This window comes from Dipteris shenzhenensis, chromosome 29 (assembly GCF_047967505.1).
Source record: "Dipteris shenzhenensis isolate YYH24624 ecotype China chromosome 29, Dip_SZ_1.0, whole genome shotgun sequence".
Classification (NCBI taxonomy): Eukaryota; Viridiplantae; Streptophyta; class Polypodiopsida; order Gleicheniales; family Dipteridaceae; genus Dipteris; species Dipteris shenzhenensis.
The window spans coordinates 48,157,884-48,179,823 of record NC_141624.1 but is presented as its reverse complement, the minus strand read 5'-3'; the positions used below and the strand labels follow the sequence as shown (position 1 = coordinate 48,179,823).

Here is a 21,940-nt window from a genome sequence, read left to right as displayed (position 1 = left end):
CAAAAACATGTTGCAGAAACTTTCAGAACAGCAAGGACATATAGTGCCAAGATAAAATCAAGGAGATTGGTTGCTACCAAAAAGACAATTGACGGGTTAGAAACAAATGCCAAACCAAGAGACACACTGGCTCAGGAGCAATTAAACTTATCAAGAGAGAGGTAGGATGAATGAGAGCAAGGTCTACTTCAGAGAGTGGTGGGCAGGGAGAACAGACACACCCATTGAGAAGACTTTCAGGTTAATCAGAAAGAAAAAGCTCAACGTGCTACCTAAAGAGAAGTGATGCAACACTAGCCTCTTGGCTTGTGGAAATTATACCAAGTAGTCCTACAGCACTTTCAGAAAGTACGCTTTGCTTCTATTGGAGAGCCAGGGAGAAATGTCAGCTGGCAAGAGCAAAAGCAGTACATAATATTAATAATTTCTAACTTTGAAGGATTTGAAAGAGGCAGTTGAGGTCGAAAACTCCCAGAGAAGATGGTCTTTCTGTTGAGTTTTACAGGGAAAGTAACCCAGATCAATATTTTCGAATCACATAAATGGAGGCATAATAAAGTTAACTCCCAAAGAGGGCAACACAAGTTAATCCCCAAAGAGGACAACACTCAGGAACTTTCTTAATACACTGAACTCCAACTACATATAGTGGCCAAGGCACTAGCATCGGATTCATAAAAGAATGATCACTTGCATTCTCTAGGAATAGAAGGGTTTCATTAAAGTTCTAATATTTTGGAGGGTGAAGTATGCTAAAGAAGCACATCAAGATGTGTTCCTTGAAAGTGGATTTTGACAAAACTATGATAGATTGGAGAGGAATTTTTGATTAAGCCATAAATGGAGACATAATAAAGCTAACCCCCAAAGAGGGTAACATAGAGGAGCTTTCTCATTACACTCAACCACAAATATTTGCAAAGGCACTAGCATAGGATTCAGAAAATGATAACCCTTGGATTCTCTAGAAATAGAAAGGTTTCATCAAGGGTAGACATCTTCTGTAAGCCATCATTAATATTTGGGAGGGATTAAGTATGCTAAAGAAACAAATCAAGACATATGTTCCCTCAAAGTGGATTTTGACAAAGCCTATGATAGATTGGAGTGGAATATTTGGATTTAGGCTTTGCAGGACATGGGACTATTTATGTATCTTACGTTAGAAGTCTACTCACTAATGCTGTGGCTTAGGTTTGTGCCAATGCTTCACAGCCAGTTACCAATCATGCCAAAACATGGTATTGTATCCTCCTGTCAGATGCGCAAGAAGTGTTGGACTAGATGGCTTGGTTCGTAGATAGGTTCAAGAAAAGGTGAGACAAATGGAAAGGTTTCCAAGCAAATTGAGTTGGGAGGAGGCTTATCGTAAATTATCCAATAGCCATTTTGTATTTATCTTGTTAGTGCCCTCTCTCTTTGGGCTAGAGAAATTCATTAGACAATGCAAGTCTTTCTTATGGGGAGGGGTCGTTAATTGAAAAAGGATATCCCTAGTCAAGTGGTCCTTCTATACTAAGCTAAAGACTGAAGGTGGGTTGGGGGTTGTTGATATTCAATAGGTAGCCTTCGAGCTCTCTGAATCTTGAGACCCTCAATCTGTTGAGTAACTTTGTTCATGTCAGGCTAGCAAGGGCTCCCAAATGAGAAACTACCCTATGCTTTGAGCCCTTTGTAACCTTGAATCTTGCAGGACCAGGCAAAGCAACATAATGATTCCATATGGATCTCAACTATTTTGAAGTCCAATACCCGTAGTGATTAACGATTTTATTAAGCCCATATCTTGTTCAAAAAACAGCTGCAATGTTGGGGGCAGCTTTGGATATCAAATGAACTCTAGTGGAAAGGCTGGCCTAAGATAAGAAGAGGTTTTGGGTTGACCATCAAGAACAACTCCCTGTGATGAACATGCTAGATTTATGGCTTGGCAAGATTCAATGGAAAGATGGCCCTGTGTGGTTTAAGTTAGGAGTTTAACTAGGTGGGAATCTCACATCATTTCCCCATTCCAACTCCCATTTTTGAGATAGATAAAGTGCGCAAGATTTAAATTTGTGCGATCTTGCACAAAGCTGTATGGTCTCACTCTAGATGAAAAAAGATAGGCAAGAGGGATGGAGGATGTAAAAGATGTCAAGGCCACAAAGAAGATGTCTTTCATTTGTGTATTGCTTGTCCTTACGCTAGAAGGATGTCGAAATTTATATAGATTCAACTAGGGGAGCCAATTAAATGGAAAGCTATTGTTTGGGGATGCTTGTAAGCTCAAATACAAGTACTAGAGGCACATGCAATCTAGTTCATCTAGGTGGCCAAAAACATTTTTCATTTCAATAATGTTGTTGTTAATAGTGAAGAAAACTTTATGTTGTGGTTAAACAAGAAAAGTGGAGACTTACTAAGGAGACATGAAAGTCCAATCTCATGTTTAGCTTCTGGAGGAGATAAATGAACATGTGTAGGACTTTGTGCAAGAGCACACACAAAATAGAGTAGGTCTAGGAGTAGGAATCAATTCTCTTCATAAGGAAGCTTCAAGTGTTTAGAGCCTAAACATTGTCCTTAAGTTTTGTCACTGTTAGAGCATATATGTTCTTTACCAAATGTTGGCAACTGCTTCAAGGCAGAGATGAATGTATTAGATAGATGAGTTGTAAAATCTTTCACTGCAATATTTATATAATACTTGTGTAAAGTATTTCATTGCAATATCCATATAACACTTTTTTATCCCAAGAGTATATATATAAGGTAGAGTACATTCCTCCATGTAAAATTCATGAGTTGCACAATGTAGTTGGTTTATGGTTTAATGTACGCTCTCTGATGGTTTTTGGTCAATATGATTGGCTCAATCCTCGATAGCTTTGACACTTCATGATGTGCTTACAAGTGTTTGTATCCATTTTGAAGATTCATTTACTTTTCTTTCTTTTGACACAACTTGCATTTGAAACTTAATAGCTCTAACTGTGAGACTATGCCAAAACATTTGTAGACTCTTATATGATAGTCTATATATATAGCTTTCTTAGATGTGTTTTGGTATCAAATATGTCCAACTACTACATCTTACTTCTCATAGGTTGGTCTTGAATCATCTTGAAACGTTTCCTGAATCTTATGTTTAGGTTGTAAATAGATGGATAGAGCTTTATAATTTTCAATACCTCATTTTCCTCATTGGCCTCATAAATACCAAGAACTTCAAAGTGATTCGCCTCTTCTATTGCACTAGTAAGGTCATGAAAGCTCTCTTCCAACTGCAGTTCATCCTTTATCTCACTAGTTCAATTGTCATAACTTGTTCTTTGAAAAGTGTGTTATGTTGTGCAAATTGCAAGTCCCATCAATAATGTCATAATTGTATATGTTTTTGCTTTGATTGAGTAGGACACTCTATACACTAGAGTATTGCTAAGGTTGTATTTATTGTATGTCAATTATATCACCATGAAAAGGCTAGATGCAAGCATCTTATACATTCTATAGTTATCGTGAAGGTATGTTAATTGATGTAAATAAAGAGTTCAATAAATTACAAAATCACACCTATTACATTTTCTTTGTCATGGTTGGATCTAAAGAAGTGTCATATCATGTTTAGATAAGTTAGTGATTGAAATCTCGAGACAAAGTAGAATCCATGAGCTAGTTTAAATTGACATGAACCACCATCTAACTACATCTTGTTATTTTATTATACTTTCTATTTGGGGATTCATCTTTGGTTAAGTAATCCTATGCAATGAAAGGCATCTATGACAAGCGAACTTCCAATCCGCAACTTGTGAGTGCTAATCGCTTCCATTGATCCCTATGGAGGTAATCTGTCATGTTTTCGAACGTGGGATTTGGTTCAAATCTGAGTGATTTGGTAGGCTGGACCAGAACAGTGGGGGACAGAGGCACTAGAACGAGGGAGGGGAGAAGAAAAATTCACCATAAGGGCCCTACCATCCCATTGAAGGCAGTTTTGGGCTCATGTGGGGGAGGTGCACCTGGTAGGAAGGTCAAACATGTTCCCTATGAGTTGAAATGTGGAAATGATATGTACACTAGGTTGCACTTTTCTAAAATCCCAGGAGTCAATAGGTACACTAGTACGACATAAAATCTAGCAGAGGATTACACATAATATGCACTAAAATTATTATACCAGTGTGTAGTCCATATTTTATCTTGTTCTTAAAACATGTAATTTCCAGCAAAATCTATCATAGAGATAATTTTGTCCTTAGGGAAATTGGCAAGGTACATCCTAAAGTGCTTGTCTCACTAGGGAGTTGTGAAAAATTGTGAAGCATGCATTTTTTTGAGCAAAAAAGTTTGTATTATATTATTTACATATCATCCTTTATACATCCTCTGAATCCACATAAGACTTATATGGAAAGCACTAGTATAATATCTACGCAAAATAGAAAACGTAATAATCGAAAGTAATTACTACTCCTCCTCTTTAACCTTAGAGGAGCTAGGGACCTTGAGTCTCTTAGCATCTTCAGCTTCCTTAGCATCTGCTCTTTCTTTGGGCTGATGTAGATCCTTTGGGAGCAGCTTTAGTGGGTTCTTTAGGGGGAACAAGTCTAAGTGGTCCTTTTACAATGACATCAATAAGTAGTCTGACCTCAATATTTTGAGTAGTAACAAGTTCTCTGTTCTTTGGCCCTCTCGCAACAATGGAGAGAGACCTAGTAACATGAGTTTTTGGGGCTGGTGCTATGAAAAAGTGGGGAATAGAGAAAGAAGCCACCAAGACTAGGGAGGAAGTATCAGAATCCATATCTTTTAACTATGGTATCTCGTTGGTAGCAACAGGTTAACTAGGTATTTGACCATCACACTGTGATTCATCCCGATAGTTGAGAGCATGTGTCTCAATTTCAATGTTCAGCTACTGGGAGTGAGCTTCATTGTTAGGTAACCAGCAAGAAAGGTAGGAAATAGCCACAAAATATAAGCAGTAATTTAACACCAGCTTCCTGCCAGCAAGGTTAGCTTGATCCCACGTGTATCACATAAATCATGAAAGAGATACTCTACACCATTGTCGGTCCGTAGGCATTTAAGTATTCTACCTAACTAATTTTCAACCAAATTCAGCCATTTATGAAATAACTAGAACACATCCCTATTCCGAGCCATAGCATAAGCCCACACTTTCCTAGTTGCATCATCAATGAATGTCACATAGTATTCATTCCCGCCTAATGATCGTGTAGGCATGGGACACATACGTCTAAATGCACCAAGTCAAGCTTTTCAAGCTCTTTCTTTCCCCTTCTTTTATGGGATGATTTATTATGCTTCCCATAGAGACATGCTCACAAAATTCAAAGTTAAAAAAACTCAAATGCGGTACGATCTATTATGCTTCCCATAGAGACAATGCTCACAAAATTCAAAGTTAAAAAAACTCAAATGCGGTACATAACCAAAATGGCATAAGATTTTCATTCCATTTTGGCTCATATGGCCCAACCGACAATGCCACAAAGAAGTACTTGGTTGCTCCGTTATTATAACAACATGATCAAACACCCCTGACACATGTAAGGGATATAGACTCCCACACTTGGCACCCCTGGCCAAAAGCATAGAGCCCTTCTGAAATTTCCAACTCCCAAAACCAAAGATGGTTTGAAAACTAGCATCATCTAGCTGACCCGCTGAAATAAGACTGTTGATCAGCTTAGGCACATGTCTCAAATTTTTCAAAACAAAAGCGGACCCATTTGCAAAACAAAACTTTATGTCAATTGCTCCCACTGTGTCGCATAGTTATTTCGAAGATGCACACAACCTACCTTTCCACTGTCATAAGTGGAGAACCATTCCCTATGGGAAGTAATATGGAATGAAGCACCATAATCCAAAATCCAATCTTGGGAATATGCATCATCTGAAATGGTAAGCAACTTTTGCAGGTAGACTAGAGAGAATGTCATTGTCACTACCATCAGTGATTGCATTGATCTCCTCGATCTTCACTTTTCCTTTGTCCTCCCTTGGACTCTCTTCCTTCTTATTTGCACCCCAATTTGCATTCTTTTGCTTATCCTTGTGCTCTCTTTTTAGCTTGTAGCAATCCTTTTTCATATGGCCCTTCTTGCCACAATGGTAACACTCAATGTTCCATGCCTTGGATTTACTACGAGACCTCTCTTTCCTGGGACTTCCCCTTGAGCTGTGATCTACCTCTTTGCACATTTAAGGCTGCATCCTGCTTGTTGCCTTCCATAGACTTCTGTCTGATCCCCTTGGCCAACAAGCTATCCACAATATCATCAAACTTTAGTACTCCACCGGGTGTAGAGTTACTGACAACTATATGTAAGGTATTCCATGAGGACGGAAATGAACACAGCAGGAATATTGCCTCAGTCTCCGCATCAAAATTCAGCTTCTTCTGAGCCTGAAGCTAGCTAAAAATAATATTGAATTCATTCAAGTGAGAAGCAATGGAGACCCATTCCTTCATCTGTAGCTCAAACAACCTCTTCATGAGGTAAACTTTATTAGAGGCATTTTCCTCTCATAAGTGGCACATAATTTCTTCCACAAATCTTTTGTAGTCTGCTCATTTACTACTGTGAAATAAACTGACTCTACAAGATGAAGTCTAACAGTAGACTTTGCTAATTCATCCAACTCATTCCAATCATCCTCACACATAGCTGCACGCTTAGCTTCAATCCCTTCCAAGGGTTTAACCTACTTCTTTTGAATATGCACATCCCTTATCTGTTCTTTCCATAGAGAAAAGTTTGTCAAACTTTTTAATGCTGAAAAAATCCTTTTGAGACATGGAAGAGGATGCCATGATGCAAATAAAGCAAAATCCCAAATGTTAGTGCTTGCAAGAGAGAAATCACACCAAGTACCAGGTACACCCAAATATGTATGCCACAATGGAAGGAAATATCACCAAACCTCAAAGGCTCAAAGCATTAAAAAATGCAACTAACTCATGTGCATATACTATGCATCCATATGTGCAAATCTGACCCAAAAGAAAATGTCAACTTGCAATGACAAAACAATGGTAGACCCAATGCCAATAAGAGCTAAATGCCTCAAAGCATAAACACCATCCATGGGCATAAGCATCAATAATGTCTCATCCAAGAGAGCATAGCACTATGAGCGCATCAATTGCAATGTGTCAAAGCTGTACCTCAATATAAAATAGCATTTGTGTGCTAAACATCCATCAATAAAGCATCCCACAAGGAAATCTAAGCCTCTCACCGCATCCAACAAGGATTGCAATGCATCCGCTACAACCTAATGCAAACCACAAATGAGCGTACATGGCTCAGAGACTCCAACCACAGTGATCTGCATAAGGTATGTCCCAAAAATCATGGCCCCACACCAATGACTGCTATTGAAAATAAAACATGAGATGCCTCAAAAGCACTGCAATCTTTGCATCAATGACACGACCTGCGCTTTTTGCGGCTCAAAGAATACTTCAAAAAAATTACTTTGGATGTGAAGTAAACCCAAGTCAAAGCTTGCAATTGACCTATAAACGAAACCTTAGAAGCCTAAGGTTCAATTCAAAAAATGCCACGTGTCAAAAAAATCAAAGGTTTGAACCTTTGAATGGATTTTTGACAGAGAAACAGACGATTCGACATCTCAGAGAGACAAAACTTCTCCAAACCTCCATGGAATCACGTAAGAGCTGACAGATACGAGCTTTTAGACCTCTGGAATGAAATGGAACAGTTGGTTTCAAAAATCGTGGTCTCAATAACCAGGTCCAACACATGGATTGAAAAACGTTTTAACAAATTAATCTGTTTGTAAACACCACCAGAGTGCGAATGATGAGCAACACAGAAGTTTTAGGACCTCCTGAGTCCACAGGAACTGACAGATGTGCGAATGGTTCCTTCAAACTTGAGTTCCAACACACTGGCAGAAAAACATTGAAGTAGAGACAATGAGTCAAGAATCTAATGAAATGATCCTAAATTCAAGAATGAAGGGGTTTTCGAACTCCCGAAGTGCAATGGACACTAAAAGTAGGCAATGGTAGCCTCTGCAAGTCATTCCGGACTCTCAATTGTCGAAAGGAACATGGCAATCATCAAAAAACGTGTTTTTGCTCCAAAACCACTGCATGCTTGTAAAAAGACACTCAAAAAAACCAAACAACTTTTCCAAATGTTCCTTCTAGTTCTTTGCACACCAGGATGCAGTTTAAGTCACCCACAGAGCTTCCCCTTCCTCCCACAGAGCTGCAGCAACAACAACAAACTTCGGGCTCTAGGCATGCACATGGGCTCAACTAGACTACCCATAAGCATTAGATAGATCACCCGGGCTCTGATACCAGTTGAGAGTGCTCTCAATGGAAGCGGAACGGAAGAGGGTGAGAGAGCGAGCTAGAGATAGAAGAGAGCCAGTGGCCACACAAGTTTTGGTGGGTGCAGAACACCCTAATCTTCTATGTCATTCATATATATATATATGTGTGTGTGTGTGTGTTTGACTATTGTACATAACCGGGGCTAAGGCATAGTGGCCTTTAACCCCCACATTAGATACAATAATTGGCTATGGAACTACATATCTTTCATGGATGATCATGGCAAGAAAAACGTTGGTATGCTTGATGAAAACCAAAGTGAAACTCAAACAATTTAGAACCACAGTGAAAAATAAGACATGAGAATTGACAATTTCATAATATCTATGAAAGTACTACTTATGTGTTTCAAAATTTTAGGAGATGAAGAGGAAACTCAATTGTGAATGAAGGAGAAATATGGCATTTATACACTGCATTATATGCTTTATTACAAAAAGTTTCATACTTGACCACAATGTTGTATCCTAAAGGACCATGGACCATGATGCATGATCTCAAAAAGTTAAAAAAAATAATGCTTTATGGCACAGCTAGAAAGATAGATGTATTTATATCTTTCAAGCCAGTTGTTATTCTTTGTTTTGCCTCTTATTCTTTGTTTTGCTTGGGAAGTACATCATGAGATATATGTAGTAAGTTGAATGATTATGTTACCACCTTTTATTATTTTCAGATGAGAGACTTGTTTATAAATTTGTGACTCATTTTTGTAGAGTATGATTTCCCATGGGCCATGGCCTCAAGAAGACTCCTTTCAACTATCAAGAAAAGGTAAAAGAAACTTGATGAAGAAACATAAGAACCACAAAAATATATCCCTCGTCCCCTGAGTGGTTGCAAATTGAAGATGCATATGTAATCAAATGGCAAATTGGCACAACACATAATAAGCTACATAAGGTTAAGCATGACATTCAAGAGAAAGTATGAATGTTTAGGCATCACAAGCTATCATTTCTTTGATTGTTACCTCGATAATTTTGAACGTTGTGATCAATATCGTCAAGGTTATTTCATTCATAGAAGGCTCAAACTAAAAGTTGTGATTGATATCTTTAGAGCTATTTTGTTTATAGAAGACTCAAATGTAATCTTTGGGGTTCGCCTCATAAAATTTTAATGTACTAGGTGTATTTGAAAGGAGAGGTATTTTAATTAAAATTTTTGGAAAAAAGTAATAGGAAAACAATAACAAGGGGGTTTTTAAATTAAACTTTAGGGAAAAATCCATTAGGTATGAAGTAAGGAGGGGTGGTTTCATAGGGGGCAAATTTTAGTTTAGGGGTTTTAAAAATACCCTTTGAATGCACATGATACATTGGGTTTCTTAGTAGTGCAACCCCCAAGAATGTAATATCCATAAAGTGGAGGCATGAAGGGCACATCTTAATGATTTTGACGTGTAGCGTCCTTCCTAGTGGAGACCTTATTGTAAGATAAGGAATACTATGGTAGTGGATTTGGAGATTTTGAAGTTTTGCTTATTTTGGGTGGAGGAGGTAAAGGTGATATAAGTCTTATATCATTATGTGGACATTGAGATCTAATGTGCATAGATATTGGTTAATGCTCTTGAAAATTTAAGAAAACTTGTATTTCTCTTACTAGCTAGCCACATTTTTTAAAGGATATGACCCTTTGTAGCATCTTCACAAGAAAGTAAAGCCTATGCCATGATATTGGAAGCCTATTGCATCTTACTGGATGTGTTATTTGAATATTTCAACAAATTGCTTTTAGCTTTAGGGAGTAAGGTTTCATGACTAAGCCATAAAATTGTTAGCAATTGGTATCCAATTCACTGGTTGTTGTTTTTTGAGAGAGCTTCACACTAGTTACTTGTGTGAACTACTTCATGCTGGGGTAGTGTTGGTGGTTGGTGTCTTGGTGTGTAGTATATTGTCTCATATTTTTCCAACTTGATGACATTTTGTCAACAAGTTCCTTCTGCATGGTTTTCATAGCGGAAGTCCATTCCGTACAGAGTACATCTTTCGATTCTTATCATGCATAATAGCACTTGTCATAGCTAGCTCTTGAGATGGTCTCCATCTTTGTTGCTTTTGTGTTGTTTGTGTTCACTTAGCTATGCTTTATGTATGGGCTATAGTTTGTTGTTTGTTTGTGAGATGTGTGTCATGAGGTTCCGTTTGGTTTGCATGCACTATGAGATGTGCATGGTATTATATGCATTGTAGGATGTGTATGCTATCATAGGGAATAGCTATGGTGATCAATGGTTTTGCATTTGTTGTCTCATGTGTATTGCTCCAAGTGATGGGGGCTAGGGGGATTCTCGCGGCTTTTAAGGGGGAAGATGCACTAGCACAAATATAAATTCAGGGTTTTTAGTATGGGTAGAGTTGTATTCTAGCTTGTAGTACGGCCTCCATTTGCTCCCTTAGTTGTCATGGACAAGAGGTTTTTGCTGTCATGAGCAACACATGTTGGTAAGACTGGCCTTTTGGATGTAGAATGAGAGGGTAGTTTAACATTTTGGGTGGTTGGTCTAGCCTTTGCTCGAAGATGAAAATGGTGGGTAGTTTTGCTTTTGTTGGGCAATCTAGCACATCCTTGGAGTGAGGAGGGCTAGAGTAATGTAGTTTGGAGCAAGTGTAGTTTATCTCCTTAGGGTGCTTTGATTTTTCACAATAACTTTTCGTGCACGTAAATGATCTTGATATAGGTATTGCATGTGTAAGCTTTGACATACGACATCCACTAAGCTTTTGCCATGGAGCTACTATAGACTATTATAAGTGGTGTGAACCTATATGAACTTTGGAGTGTAGCTCCTATCGGTGTGTGGTTTGTGATGAGTGCACCCTTTTGTGGATTTTTACCTAAGGAATGGGCTCTAGAACGAATTTATCACTACCATGGAACCTTTTGTGGATTTTTACCTAAGGAATGGGCTCTAGAACAAATTTATCACTACCATGGAGTGAGGAGGGCTAGAGTAATGTAGTTTGGAGCAAGTGTAGTTTATCTCCTTAGGGTGCTTTGATTTTTCACAATAACTTTTCATGCACATAAATGATCTTGATATAGGTATTGCATGTGTAAGCTTTGACATTCGACATCCGCTAAGCTTTTGCCACGGAGCTACTATAGACTATTATAAGTGGTGTGAACCGATATGGACTTTGGAGTCTAGCACTTATAGGTGTTTGGTTTGTGATGAGTGCACCCTGTTGTGGATTTTCACTTAAGGAATGGGCTCTAGAACTAATTTATCACTACCATGGAACCTAGAAGATTTTGAGTTTGCTTAAAGTCGTGTAAAATCGAAGGATGCTATAGAGTTTGCATCCTCTTGATTGTTGTCATCATATCATCATAATGACACGATATTGATGAAGCTATTGTATGGATGCATGTTGGCACCTTGCATGCTTCCATGGACCATGGAATGAGCGTGAGGTGAGAGATTATTTATAGCACTGTGCTCTTCCCCCTTGTTTCTTCTCAGGCGTCCGACATGGCTGCTACGCGCTACTACGTGGTCTCCTTGCCTGTGCAAAATTCGGCATCAGCAACGTGGTCAGCCCTGCAGCAGAGCGTTTCCAAGGCAGCTTTCGACACCCCGGCCTACAAGGTACCCCTCGTTTTCTGAGATACAAGTTTCGATAACGGAGACGTGACATCTCCCCATGCTCTCCGATCGGGAAATGTCCTTCGATAATCGATCTCCGAATTTTTTTTGTGTGTGTGCAGTTACATATCCCGGACTTGAGAGTTGGGACGCTTGACTCGCTGCTGTCCCTCAGCGATGATCTGATCAAGGTGCACGGCAGCGATTATTCGGGAAGATTGCTTTCGTTACGGATATCAATGGCATTTACTAACGCGATCGTTCCTGTTGGTTAAGGCGAATTCGGTTGTGGAGGGGGTGACTCACAAGATCCGTCGCCAAATCGAGGACTTGGAGCGGGCTTCAGGTTCGGAAGCAGGAACATTGTCGGTAGAAGGGGTCCCTGTAGATTCCTACATCACAAGGTATACATGATTGGATTACCGAAAGTTTTGTTGTGATTTTTTTTTGTGCAAAAGGGTCAACCGATTTAGATGCTGTTCTTCGTGTATCCAGGTTTAATTGGGACGAGGCGAAGTACCCTCTCATGACCCCGCTTCGAGAGACCGTTGACACTATTCAGGATCACGTGACCAAGCTAGAGGATGATTTGAAGGTAAACTGTCGCTGTTGGGCAGTCTTTGCAGTTCGTTAATTTTGTGATGCCGTTCGCATCCAAAATATCTTGGTGTGAAAATGCAGGTTCGACTTGCAGAGTACAACAATGTCAAGAGTCAGTTGAGTGCGATCAATCGGAAACAAAGTGGGAGGTATTATTGCGTTATTTGGTTCGATCCAGGCTTTGCAATGACAACTATGTTTGATTTATCCACGTTCAGACCGTCTTTCTCAATAGCGTTACTTTACCAATTTCCAAAACCTGACTAGTGATAGTATATGCTTCAGCATGGCAGTTCGAGACCTTTCCAACCTGGTGAAGGCTGAAAACATTATTAGTTCCGAACACCTGACGACACTACTCGTAGTCGTCTCCAAATACTCGCAGAAAGACTGGCTGTCAAGCTACGAGACCCTCTCAAACTTTGTGGTATGTATTTAGCACACATTTCAATCCCCTTTCTTTTTGTGTTGAAAGGGGCGGCTGATTTTTCCTCACCATCGATGCAAGCTTTAATAGCTATGTGATAGAAAACTGCATAATGGAAGTATGGATACAAATTAAAACGAAGGCACCCATGGTGCATGCCTTACGGCTTCAAATTTCCAATTTGAATTTATGTACATTACCAGTTTTTTGTAGTCACACACAATTTGAATTTATGTACATTACCTAGCTGCAGTTTCGACTTCTGATACTCATGGAACGTGCTGTTCTAGCTGGCATCTCATAATTTATTTATCTTTTTTGCAATCGATTGCTTTGCACCTAGGGGTGTCGACATATAGCTCCATTAGGCTTCCTTGTTATGCGCTTAAGGAGGTTTAGATTTGGGCTGTGTCCCTTGTCTGAACAATCTGAAAAACCTTCTTAAAGGCTTATACTGGCAGGCTGACGATATAGCTTGATGTAGATCCAAAACGACTTGTGCAGCGTCAATTAGCAAATAACTTGAAGCTAGCGTGATGTGATGAAGATGTAGATTTGGCAATTGGAGTGACAAGTTAATTTGGCAAGTTAAATTTATATTAGGCGGATGTAGTGAGGATGGCTTTTGTCTAGGTTTGAATCTTGTATGTTGCTTGGCTTGTCTTAGCTTAGTTTGAATCTAGTGTGTTGCTTGGTTTGAAGTTGTACGATTGGATATATTCTAGTCTTACAAAGGTATCTATAGAATGTAACATTTTACTGCAATGAGATCAAGTAGGCATTCCTTTTTGCTAGGGGAGCTTGAAACATTACATACACATCTGAACATCTTTGTAATGTGTATCCTTGTCCGAGGGTCTGCTACGTTGAAGGTTGGGAATGGCTGCTTCTGAGTTCGATTCTTTTTTGCCCCTGAAGTAGTTGTGTCTCAAATTTAAACAAAGGGAGCACGCAACCGTAGCAGTATGAAACAGAGGTCTGATGGTGGGATGGGACAGCCACCCGGCAAGGGCAAACTTTGAGGTCAAAAATTTACAACAGGTTTCATTGTCCGACTCAATCTTATGCCTGTGATTTATGGAATTTGCCTCGAAGGTGTGTGGCATTGATTTAAATTGCTTCAGTTGGCACTCAACTTGCGAGCCAATGCTGGACAAACAGCCAAGCCAATTGTCTGCTAGTCCCCCAATGCGTAGTATTTTCTTATCATCCACTTTGGCTTCCCGCTCTTTGACTTTCGCATGTAGGTCAACTTTATTGACTTTGTTATTGGCCATGATAGCCAACTCCTTCTTGGCTGAGTTAACTTGGGTGAGATCAACTCTGTGACCGTGGAAACAAGTGGTGGCGCTGGTGGAGATGTATTCCACTTGTGTATTACTTCTGCAATAATTTCTTCCTTACCTTTATTTTCCATGTCCTTCATCTTTCTTGTAAGAGCTGCAAGCTGGAACCGGAGCTCTCTGACTTCCTGCTGTAAGAAATATATTTGTCCATGTGGGTCTGAGCCAACCCTTCGTCTGTAGTGCAGTATGAAGGGGCTAGGTGTTGCTGCGATATCAGAATAGGAGGGCTTGCTGATGGGAGTCGTGGAGAAGGTCTTTGTCTTTGGGAACTCCATGACGGCCTGTACAAGTTTGAGGGCCCCTTTGCTGAGTCTAACACCCCAAGCTGAGCCAGAGGGTCAGCTCAGCCTGGCGCTAATGTGAGTTAGATCTACGAACTCCTCTCTGAAGCTCTCAATCTGAACGAAGAGCTCAACGAGGGTCTCCCCTATGATGCGGCTGCCATTGCTGTTGACGATGGAATGCCCGAACGGGGGAGGCGGAACAAGGGGGTGAGGGATTATGACGGCGATTGTGTGTGTGGCTTACTTTCTTTCTTTCTTTCTTTCTTTCTCCCTTTCTCTCTCTCCTCCTCGCCCACCAACCCCCCCCCCCCCCCCCCCCGCCGGTTTCTTTCATATCTTTTGTTCAAAAACTCTAATTTGTAAGATTTGATAAATTCTACCTCATGATTGCATATAATTTGAAATAATGTATTGTTTGCATTTGCCTTTTAAGGAAACTTGATTTTGAGTGCAAATGTATTGCAGCTTGAAAGACCACCCCCTGCTTTTCGCATTTTTCCCTTTAAAAAATGAGTGAGTTGGTGGTTTTGTTTGTGACTTTGCCCTTCTTTTACTTTTTTGATTGTTCTTGCTATGCTAAACAGGTTCCAAGGTCTTCAAAGAAGTTACATGAAGACAATGAATACGGATTATATACAGTCACTCTTTTTCGGAAAGTTTCTGACACGTTTAAGACAGCTGCACGTGAGAGAGGCTATCAGGTAGTTGTTATTATGATTTGTATAAGCATAGCCAATATTATATGAGTACAAGCAAAGGTGTTCAATATGATGGCCTATGGCTATTGTTTATATTTGCCTCCAAATTGAAATTGGTTAATGGAAAGTGATAATAGATCTTTTCAAAGATGGTTGGTCTATTATGTATTTAGTAATGAAGTTTTGTAATATTAGTAATTTTGAAAAAGGTGGCGCCTACTTGTGAGCCCGTTAGGGGACATTAGGCCTGCCTGGGAAATTTTGGGTAAATGGATGCTCAAGTATGTGTGGGGGTGTGGATTTGTATGTGAGAGCATATTTTCATACTATGGTTTACACCCATTGTTGGGCGCTGATGATGTCAGTGGGGATGTCATAGTAGCTAGTCCTTGCTATGTGTGATGGAGTTTATGGTTTTCAATCTTATGAGTGACTACCGTGGGATTGAGACTGTACTATGTTGTGTTTTTAGAGGATGAGTTTGGGAATGTTCCAGGTAAATGCTCCAATAGAGATATACAACCAACAAAATATATTTCCGTCCAAAAGGACACAATACAAAAGGAGTCCAAAGTCCCACCAAATTGTGGTCCTTTGTCCTTACCAAAAGGATGTTGTCCTACTACTTTTGTGGTACTTTTAGATCCCTAAATCTATGTGCTCCTCGTAGAGCTTCTATAGACTTTTAGTCACTGTGCCTTGGATCCTGCACCTTACTGCCCTGAATGTCAGCCGAGGTGTGCACCCCTTCCTGAGCTACGTCTTTAGTACTCAGCTCCTCTTGGTCCTCCGGGATGTAGGTCCAAGACCTGCTGCTGTGGTGCTGCTCCAGTCTGGTCCTTGTTTGCTGCTCTAGTGGATGCCTAATGAGCTCCAATGGGCTTCCTTTTATAGTGGCTGCTAGCCCCCCCATATTGGCGACTGAGGACATGTGGACCGACCCAGCAGCCGAAGACAACCGACCCACCCAGTCTGTAAATCCGACTAGGGGCAGCCCTTTTTGAGGCCTTTGCAGGCCCCACCTTGCCACTTGATAGACAGCCACTGGCCTAGGCTGTCCTGCACATTCCCTGACCTGTTCCAGGCCCTATTCCTGGCCCATAAGCTTCTCCAAAATGTCACCTCTTCAGCCTTGCTGTTCCGCCTCTGTCCAGATGCTCCTGCAGCACCTCCATAGTGGTGAGTACAGTGGGGGTCCCATGCACAGACCTTGATCCAAGCTCCCAAATCTGCCCAACACCCAGTTGTACTGCTGCCCACATGGCAGCCCATGAGCTGTCCATGTGGCAGCTCCATGTGGCAGCCACATCAGTCCTAAGTACACCTCCCCCATGCTCTCCTCATATTGGGGCTTACGAATGGGAGGTGACTTTCTCACTGACACATCTTGGCCCAATCCTGACTTGTCAATGAAGATGGCTGTCGTAGGCCTCTGGAACATCTGGTGTTAATGTCACTTCTGGTATTTCAACCAGTGGCTCTTTCTCCACCAGGTCTGGTCCCGCAGGTCTGGTCCCGCATGCAATGAAGGAGGCAGGGGCAGATTGGAGGAAGGGGATAAGCAGAAGGGAGAGAGAGGAAGGGGGAGAAGGAGTGAGAAGTGAGGAAAGGGGGTAGAGGGAGAGGAAGAGAGAGAGAAGGGTGAGGGGAAGAGAGAGAGAGAGATTGGGAGAGAGTGTAGGCAGCTCGTAGGAGGAAGGAGGAGGGAGTAGATAGGATTAGATGTCACATCAAAAAAGTGAGTACAAAGGGTGGGGAGGTGGACTTATATAGTCTCCCTCCACTATCTCTTTTTTGCCCTCTCCAAGCCTAAACATCCTCGTAGAGAATTTAGCCTAACCCTCACTAACTTGGCCCAATCTTGGCCTTCATTAAATCCATCCCCCCTCAAAACAGTTTTGTCCTAAAAATTGCAGGTGATGGTTAGACACCAAGGCCACCTGCTGATCCCCCCTCAAACAGTTTTGTCCTAAAAATTGCAGGTGATGGTTAGACACCAAGGCCACCTGCTGTAAAAAGGACATACTTTATCATGCATGCCACTTGGGTTAAAAGGAAATGTGATATATTCCTTTGCCTTGGGCATTGTGGCACCTTTGGAGTCATGTGGCTGGTAATCCATCCTGGCAAGATCATCATTCATAATCACATGAATTCCAGCTGTCCCCATGGGTTTTGTTCTGCACACGAGTTCCAGCTGTCCCCATGGGTTTTGTTCTGCGCAATGCATTGTGTTTTGCTGTCCACTTTGGTCCACATGGGGAACATTGCTTGCTTTTCCATATACCCAATATCTTAGCTTCAATGAGCTGTCTTTGCATTTCATCTCTAGTTATGCTTCCTTACCAAATGTGAAGAACTGAAAATCCTCTTCATTATAGCCGCTGCGCATTGGATGAAAAAAGAAAATGCTAGATCCCGTTTGACCTCCATTTGCTTCGTGTTGCTGTGGTAGTTAGAAGACAACACAATCATGCAAGGAGAACAAAGGCTTTCAACATGTTCAACCCAAAGTGCATGTGCGTCAAGCCCTTTGAAGAGTACACCTTCTTTGTTGAAAGAGAGGCATATGTTGATATTGAAGATATGCTGCTACCAAATCTGTAACAGAAGTACCATTCATTGGTTGCATGCTTCTGGCCCTTTTCCCACACAACACTAGCAGGTTGCATTTAGGTCCTTTCCAAGTGGCTCCTTCAAGCTTAGTTAGTTCTTTTGCAGAGTTACCTCTGCTTAAACTCTCCATGTAAGGCACAATTCCAATATTGATATCATTGCAGGATTTGCAGTCAGCTGCCACATAAGTTTCCATAAATCCTCATTGGGAATGGGCTGAAATAGTGGCATAGGGCTGTGTAATGCACTATCCCTTGAAAATAATTGCATTACAAAAATTAGTTCCATAGCCACTACGGTCAAATCTGAAAGTACAATGGACCCATTTCCGTCAAGGCCTGAAAGTTTGTCTATTAAGCAGCCCTTCATTACAACAGACAATGATTCCCATCTCTGATTACATGTTGCAGGTGGCCATGAAGGAACTCGCAAACATACACAGAACTCCTATGAGCTGCCATTGTTCTCATTATGGTTGCTAAGTGTACAAGGCAAAACTCCCAAGTATACTCACCTAATGAGCAGTAGTGAAGGGCATTAGTTAGGTTAAAGTTGTGGCCATATCCCCCACTCTCATGCTCCTGAATGTGTTGTGATGCAGCTTCAAGATTGAACACGTTATGCACATCTTGCTCTTGCTGCACAAGCTGCTCTTCATCATTGTGCACAGGTTTACTTTGGCATCCTTTGCTATCATCTGTGTGGTCTTCCATATTTCCTCCTTTACGAAGACCATACAATACTGGATACTCACCTCTGCCTCAAAAACTTTGTCCTCAAAGTTAGCATGCCTAAGAGTATCAAGTGTAAGCGCATCCAAGGCCTTACCTTGCTGGTCAACATCTCCATCTTTATTTCCATCATATATTAGCTCATTATCTGGCTTTTCATCCTTCAGTACTGCTTCATCGTCACTGTTATGTAGGCTTGTTCCATCACCTTGCATATAGTGAAGAGACATGGCGGTAGGAGGAACGGAATGGAAATATGGAAAGCATAATGGAAAGGCAAAATGGAAAGAAAATGAAAGAACAAGTGCTAGGCAATGATAACCAAAATACTCGCATGTAGATAGCTTGATGTTGACTAATGTACATGACTCAAGACAAGTACAACACTATATAGTGTGAGACTAGACTCTAGAAAGCCATAGTGTATATGGGATAATTCCCAATATGACACGTGGCATGTCTAGGACTCACTAGACTATAAAACACCCCCTAGACACCTAGTACACTCATTTTTGACTCACTTTGGCTTCATATTCCAACACCCCCCCATGAAGGCAAGGTGAGAGACTACTGGAATGGAACCAAGAACAGAACATGACAATGATAGTCATCAAACTGTGCACCCTATGTAACTCAGAGGCTAAAGTCTGAGCGTGTTCAGAGGTTGATCCAAGCACTCTCATGGCTTGAGACTCAACATGGTTAGAGGCTCACGTTATAGCATGGCTACATGACCAGCTCATAGGTCTAGGAATACACCACCATTCTGGAACTTGGTCACATCCCCCCTTGGCTTCATAACAGGACATGTTAAGAAGCCACATACCAAAAAGTAGGAAAACCAATACATCTTTTCAGGAGGACTATCCAAGGCAGAGGACCTTTAGACTCAATGAAAACCAAACACTCAATACCTATCATTTTAGGGGGACTACCTAGGGCAGAGGACCCCAAAATACATCAAGCCAGTTCCACGTTGAGCTGGCTGCATCATGCTTGGACTGTCAAATCGTTGAGCTCCAGAACAAAATTCGTGCGCAGAAACAAATTTTGTCACTTCTTGCAAGGGCTGTAACTTTTCACAGAAAGCTCGGATTGCAATGATGTAAAAACGAAATTTGTAGTACTCAAGGTCCTCTATAACTTTGCTGAAGACACAAAGCCTTAATTCTGCTTCTAGATCCGGATAGAAGCGTCACATTGTCCGCAGGTCACAAAAAGATGTAGCTGAAGGAAGGAGAAGAGAGGTGGCAGATCATGGCGTGGAGAAGAGAGCTCAAGGAAAGAGAGAAGAGGGCAGCCTTCCAAGGAGGAGGAGGTAGAGTAGCTTCATTGGCCTCTCTCACCTCAATTTCTTGGAAGGGAAAGGGAAAGAGAGAGTAGGGTTAGAAACATGGCTCTGATACCATATGAAGAGACATGGCGGTAGGAGAATGCCAAGCTAACTAGGAACGGAATGGAAATATGGAAAGCATAATGGAAAGGCAAAACGGAAAGAAAATGAAAGAACAAGTGTTAGGCAATGATAACCAAAATACTCACATATAGATAGCTTGATGTTGACTAATGTACATGACTCAAGACAAGTACAACACTATATAGTGTGAGACTAGACTCTAGAAAGCCATAGTGTATATGGGATAGCTCCCAATATGACATGTGGCATGTCTAGGACTCACTAGACTATAAAACACCCCCTAGACACCTAGTACACTCATTTTAAACTCATTTTGGCTTCATATTTCAACATATAGGTGTTTCTTCCATAAAGTACTTTGAACTGCCAGGGCATCGTCTAGAGCGATGTATGGGTCCTGCAAACTGATATGACAGCCTTCTCTCTTTTGCTGACCATATTTGTTTCCATCACGTGGGCTGCTGTTTTTATTTGAGCAGCTATCCCCGCGAAACCCAATTGTATTTGCAGCTGTAATTGCCTGGAAACAGCCAGATTTTTGTCCTGCATATTGAGTCATCTTCCATGGATTTGAAGGATGATATGGCTGCATCTAGGGAGAGGCATAGCATTGCTGGGCTGCGCTGGCTGCATTACTAGCATTGGCATGACGGCATTCTCTTCAGATGTTTGCTGTCCACTATTATGTTACAGCATAATCCAAAAATCACAAAGTCTAAAAGATTCAATCCAAGAATTCACAGGCGATGGCACCATATTGATCCATCCAGCCAATCTCTGTGTAGCATGAACACATAATCGTCACTCACGTTCAGGCTCATTCGTGCTAATCCGCAAAGGCAACAAATCCCTAGATGGATCTAGTCTGCCGCATGTCATCATTCTAGGGTACCTCTTAAATGCATCATTTACCCCTCTCTTGGGATCACATTCAATTCATTTGTCCCTAGGCACATTTACACATTTAATGCATTTAAGACCCATAGCCTTAGACCCATCTAGTCTGTGTCATGTCACTCTCATCAAGGACCTTGACATTAATTCCTCTGACCATTTACCTGAAACACAATAAAATTTAGTACGAAAGTTGATCCTCTAAAGGAAAATGTCCATTGACTGAGATCATATTATCTCGACTTGAGTGTAACATTCCTTCCCTCTTCAGGTATCAATGTCCTCGATGATAAAATCTGGGAATGCTCTTCGCATCAGGTACACGGATTCCAGATTGAGGTAGACCATGCCATGCAACTCAGTCCAGGATTCTTGTTGGTTTGCGCCTTGCATTATCGTCTATCTTCTGAACAGAACAACACCCTCGATTAGTAAGTCACCCGGGTGCAAAAACTTCTTTAAACGAGAAACATGAAACACTGGGTGCATCTTATAACCCTGTGGTAATTCTAATTTATAGGCCACGTTGTCTATTCTTTTTAGAATCAACCACGTGGCACGGCCTACAATATCCGGGTGATAACCAAGAACACTCTCTTGCAGTCAAAGACTCGGAGTGTGAAGGAATTCTGAGAAAAACTTTTTCTCCTTTCTTAAATTCACTAGCGGATTTGTTTTCATCTGTATATGCCTTAGCTCTATCTATAACTTGGTGGATGTTAGCTCTCGCAAGTGCTCATAATTCGCGGCACTATGCATTTTTTGAGGTATTCCAACCGTAGAATCTAGATTTTTGATCTTTAGAACAACAAAAAATCTAAATTTGTATGATTGGACTTACTCTAGTCTTACAAAGGTATATTCCAACCGTAGTTGGATTTGCTGGTCTATAACCATAGTTCAGCTCAAATGGGCTCATCCCTGCAGAGGAATGCTTTCT

At 41.0% G+C, this 21,940-nt stretch overlaps 1 protein-coding gene across 1 annotated transcript in view; it reads left to right on the top strand.

Moving 5' to 3' along the window:
- The first annotated feature begins 11,761 nt into the window (after positions 1 to 11,761).
- The window catches only part of DET3 (vacuolar ATP synthase subunit C (VATC) / V-ATPase C subunit / vacuolar proton pump C subunit (DET3)), a 31,843-nt gene continuing 21,664 nt past the window's right edge, over positions 11,762 to 21,940 (top strand). The window contains exons 1-7 of the mRNA XM_087400726.1: positions 11,762 to 11,990; positions 12,110 to 12,178; positions 12,264 to 12,391; positions 12,483 to 12,582; positions 12,669 to 12,736; positions 12,873 to 13,014; positions 15,229 to 15,345. Of these exons, the coding sequence (XP_087256852.1) occupies positions 11,874 to 11,990; positions 12,110 to 12,178; positions 12,264 to 12,391; positions 12,483 to 12,582; positions 12,669 to 12,736; positions 12,873 to 13,014; positions 15,229 to 15,345 (741 nt within the window). The 5' untranslated portion in view covers positions 11,762 to 11,873. The remainder of the gene's footprint in view (positions 11,991 to 12,109; positions 12,179 to 12,263; positions 12,392 to 12,482; positions 12,583 to 12,668; positions 12,737 to 12,872; positions 13,015 to 15,228; positions 15,346 to 21,940) is intronic.